This window comes from Gavialis gangeticus, unplaced genomic scaffold (genome assembly GCF_001723915.1).
Source record: "Gavialis gangeticus isolate Ggan-Ray unplaced genomic scaffold, GavGan_comp1, whole genome shotgun sequence".
Classification (NCBI taxonomy): domain Eukaryota; kingdom Metazoa; phylum Chordata; order Crocodylia; family Gavialidae; genus Gavialis; species Gavialis gangeticus.
The window spans coordinates 91,958,162-91,962,909 of NW_017729025.1; the positions used below are offsets into that span (position 1 = coordinate 91,958,162).

Here is a 4,748-nt window from a genome sequence, read left to right on the forward strand (position 1 = left end):
AGAATCGTTGGGTTAATACATCTTTTTGCACCTCTACAGTCTATAGGCCTGATGCTCTATTGCCCTGCATGTGAGTGGTCATTTGCACCAGTGTAAATGGTGTGTATAATTCTACCAAAGCAGACTAGTAACATATCACTTTGCATGAGTGTCTGAATTGCAGCACAAGGTGCAGGGCAACAAATATGAGTCCAAAGATTCCATGGGAAAAAGGATCACTACCAGAAATATGCTCATGTAACCTTTCCACAGTATCTTGGTATGTTGAGCATCTGGTCTGTTTTTTGACCTTTGCAGAGATGTAAGTAACTCCCTGACTCTGCACACCAATGGCTAATAAAGACATAAGCTGTTTTTAAAACTCTGGATGTTAATATTCTTGCTGTTGCACTGGAGAATTCACATCTGACTTACTAAAGGTCCATAAATAAACCAGAGGGAAGAAGGTTCAAGCTTGGCAACACTGAGGGTTGCAAGAGAAGCCTCATTTCACATACACATTTACATAATTGTATATCAAGCAATGAAATAACACAACTCCAGCATTATTTTCCTGTGAGGAGAGACCATTTTTCTAGTTATCAGTGATGCTTCTAGTATGTGCATTTGTTGTTGCATTATGGTAGCACTCAGAGCAGTGACTCTCAGTTGTGACTGACTCAGGAGCCACTTGAACAGTCAACCTTACTGACAGAACCACAACAATGTGGACTCCCACCAGGTGAACTAGGACAAACACATGCCAGTTCAGAAGAAAAAACTAGCAATTTGCATAGTATGTTGCATTACTCAGGACTGTAGCAAGGACACACTCCATGCATGCAGCTAAAACAAAATACTTCAATAACATTTTCTGCAAAGAGCTGATGATGGTAAGTTGAAGTGGTACTTCTGGCTTGGAAGCTGCAGTCTGTCACTGATAGAGGCCTGAGCCCCATTGGGAAAGGCCATGGACCATTGTCGGGGTCGGGGAGAGACAATCCCTCTCCTGAAGATTTTACATGCATCTAAACCCAGTGATTGCCAAAGGGTGTACTGTAGTACACTAGTGTTCTGTGGAAGTGGCAAAAGTGTGCCATGAAAAATAATATTTTATGTATTGGTATCAGATCTGGCCCATAGAGACAGATTATCTTGCCTGTGGGGCTCCCCATGGGTTTGGAAATTCAGTGGTGGGGGAGCAGTGGCAATGAATACTGCCACCCCTCCCCCACCACCAAATTTCCAAACCCCAAATGGTGAGATCAAGTGCTGGTCATTCCAGCCCCATACAGCAGGACTGGGATCATAGACAGGATCTGGTCCACAGACCAACCTAGCACTGCTTATCTGGCCCATGGGGACAAAAGATTGGGCATCACTGAGTAATGCATACAAACCTGTGTATGGGTATATAATCACACACACCCCAACCCTTTTTGGGTATAACAGTGCAGTGTGCCACCAATTTTAATCCAGAAAAAGTGCACCCTGCTTTGGGAAACACTGATCTAATTTATTAATCTTTAATACTTGTCACCTATATGTTGTGGGAATCTACCAGATTGGGTAAATAAGTACTGTGTTGGAAGAGTTTGCCATGTAAATACTTGGTGGATTGGCATGGATGCATTAGAAGTATGCAAGGAAACAGATCAGACAGCGATAAAGGTTCTGTTAGCTCAGTCCGTTGTCACTGAAGCCCAGCAGCCTATTCACTGGCTTAGCCTTCCCAGGCCCCATTTTAGGCTTTTTTTGAACCATGCCCAGGCCCCAGACTGTACTGTACCCATGAGCTGAAGCCATCGTTTGACTGGCCAGGTGATCGTATTCAAATCAGATGGATTAAACTGTAACTGTATCAATGAAGTGTATTAACAGCACCAATGTTGCCTTGAACTGGCTACTGGAAAAAAAAACTGCTCAGGTTTGTTATCTAGAAATGATATTGCAGAAAAGTAGCAGAAATTTCCCTTAAAATCAGCAGTGGAAGGGTGTTTGTGCCTGAAAGCTTGCAAAGAACAATTTTTCCAACTATTTAGTTGGTCTAATAAAAGATATCACATCTACCCAAAAAAACTTCTGCAGCAAGGAACATTTTATTCTGGAGGTGAAGGCTGTAAAGTGTGGAATGCCCACAGAAGGATAATGGTGCTAATTGTCAAACTCTAGGGGGCTGTTAACTTATTACAATATATTTGCATATTCATGTATTTTTCTGTCTTCTATGCTCTACTCAGCAAGCAGAAAACACCAGAGTGATAACAGATCAACTACTGGCAGCAGAAGGCTTGTGTTCAGTTTCTGAATTAGAATTCAGGAGACTGGGCTTTAGTTTCCAGCTCTGCCATAGATTTCTTACACGGATTTGAACAAATTGCTTAATCTCTCTGTGCCTCAAATCTCCATCTGGGAAATGGGGTTATAATTCTCCCCCCTCCTCCTCCAACTACTTCTGTCTTGTCTATACAGACTGTAAACTCCTGCGAGCAGACTCTCTCCTTTCACACAGATGTACAGTACATACCACAATGGAGCCGTGATCACCCTTGGGGTTTCTAGGCACTGCTAAAATGGAAAAATAGGGTCAAAAGGGTCATCAAGTCCAATCCCATTGTTATTCCTAGAGCAGTGGGGGCAAACCTTTTTGACAGATGCACCAAAACTTACCCCTGTATGCTCCTCAAGTGCTACTCTGCTCCCTTTCCCCAGCCTGATCTGCTGCTCTGTTGTCTGCTACCAGCCCTTTGCTCCCTGCCTGCTCTGCTTTTTGCTCCCAGCCCTGTGCTCCCTGCCCAATCCACTGCTTTGCTTTCTGCTCCCTCCTCTATCTGTGCTGCTTGTTCCTCCCTGATCTCCCACATGCCACCCACAGAGGCTGCCCATGCCACTTACAGTACCTGTGCCACAGGTTGGCCACCCCTTTCCTAAAGTATCCTAGACTAAGAACATAAGACTTGCCATTGAATGGGGCAGACCATCAGTTCATCTTGCCCCGTCTCCTGTGTCACACAGTTCAGTGTCTACTTCTGATGCCCTAGTTATTAACTTACAGCCTCACTCTCATTCCCATTTTCCTTTTGGTTGTCCCACACATTTAGCTGATACATCCTCAGTGGCCTCTCTTAAGGGAGGCTTATAGTTCCCCATGATGGGCCCAGTCCCATGACCAAATGGCACATCAAAAGGGCCTGTGTCACCCAGTGGCAGAGTGGATGCTGCAAGGGAGAGTGAACTGGGTATGACCCTGTTTTCCTCCATTGTTGGGTATGACCCTGTTGTTCCTTTCCCACTTGCAGCCTCCAGCATTTAAAGTCCAGGGAGCTCTGATTCAGAGGCTATGGCCCTAACTCCCACACTCAATATCTACTGATGCTCCTTTTCTCCAAGAATGTGTCCCATCCCTTTTTGAATGTGGCTAAGCCTCCAGCTTTCACCACACCTGGTGGCAAGGAGCTCCACTGATGCCTATACAAGCTCAGCTTGGGAGACTGCAATGAAGGAGATCCCACACCTCCCTTAGGTCAGGGTTTCTCAGCCTGGGGTTTGTGACCCAAAAGTGAGCTGCAAAAATATATGAAAGAGTTGTGAACAAACTTTAAAAATGGATTCTCCCTTAAAGCAGAAAAATGTGGGAAACTGTGGCTTTTCCCTTGCAAGCTGGCAGAGCTCCAGCCTGCTAGGGCCCCCCCTAACCCACACCCTGCTCTCTGGCCCCAAACACCCAGCCCCTGCCCCAAACACTGAGGGGGGGGGGCAGTGGGTCGGGAATGAGGGGCACTGGACAGGTCATTGCTGTTTACAAATGAGTCCTGGTACAAAAAAGGTTGAGGGCCACTGCTCTAGGCCAGGTCCTGCCAGTCCTAGGTGCCAGCGTTCACACCAGCCCACGCAGGCCCTGTCACTGCAGCAGCTGTTGCTTTCCACAGCAGTGGCTCCTCTCCAGGAAGGTGCACCTGGCTCTTTTATTTTGGAGCATCTTTCTTTCTTTTTAAAGGGGGCAGGGGGAGAGAAAAAGAAAGATATGCTGCCGGGGGAATGAGTCCTCTCTCCCCCATGCACCAGCCCCTCCTCAAGCTGCCAGACAGGGCTGCGAGCCTCCCAACCCCAGCCTGCTCCTTGGAGAGAGGCTCATCATTTATTCATAGCTCCCTCTTTCCTGCCTCTCTCCTTCTGTCGCGCAAACTGGAGCCACCCCCCCACCCCCCCTTCCTAGAGAAACCCAGTTGTTCATCAAATCCCAGCCTCCCAGGAGCAGCTCTGGTGGGAGGCGGTGGTAAGTTGCGAGCGCTGCAGGGGAGGGATGCGAGGCCGGGAGGGGCCAGGCGATGCCCGGGGCTTGGGGGAAGTAGCGTGGAGCCGGCTGCAGCCGCCAGGTGAGGTGTGTGCGGGGAGCCGCGGACTGGCCACTCGCCCGCATCGCCGCAGCCCCGAGCAGGCGGCGGCCGAGGGACAAAGCCCGCGGAGGGAGGGGGCAGCCCGGGGGGCGCGAGTCCGGCTCAGGGGCAGACGGAAGGGAAGCGGCCACTGCCGGGGGCAAAGGGACGGGGTGCGCGGGGGGGAGGGCAGGGCGTGTGGATGTGGGGGGAAGCAGGGGCCGCCGCGCTGCGGCGTGCACACACACAGCACAGCTCGTGCACTGGGAAACCTGAGGGTGTTTGCCTGTTCCTACTCCCCTTCCTCCTAACACGCGCACACACACACACACACACACACACACACACACACACACACACACACACACACACACACACACACACACACACACA

At 49.2% G+C, this 4,748-nt stretch overlaps 1 protein-coding gene across 1 annotated transcript in view; it reads left to right on the forward strand.

Annotated features, from left to right (window-relative positions):
• The first annotated feature begins 815 nt into the window (after positions 1–815).
• CCDC177 (coiled-coil domain containing 177) overlaps positions 816–4,748 on the forward strand; it is a 13,916-nt gene continuing 9,983 nt past the window's right edge. Inside the window, exon 1 of the mRNA XM_019519948.1 lies at positions 816–872. Within this exon, the coding sequence (XP_019375493.1) occupies positions 816–872 (57 nt within the window). The remainder of the gene's footprint in view (positions 873–4,748) is intronic.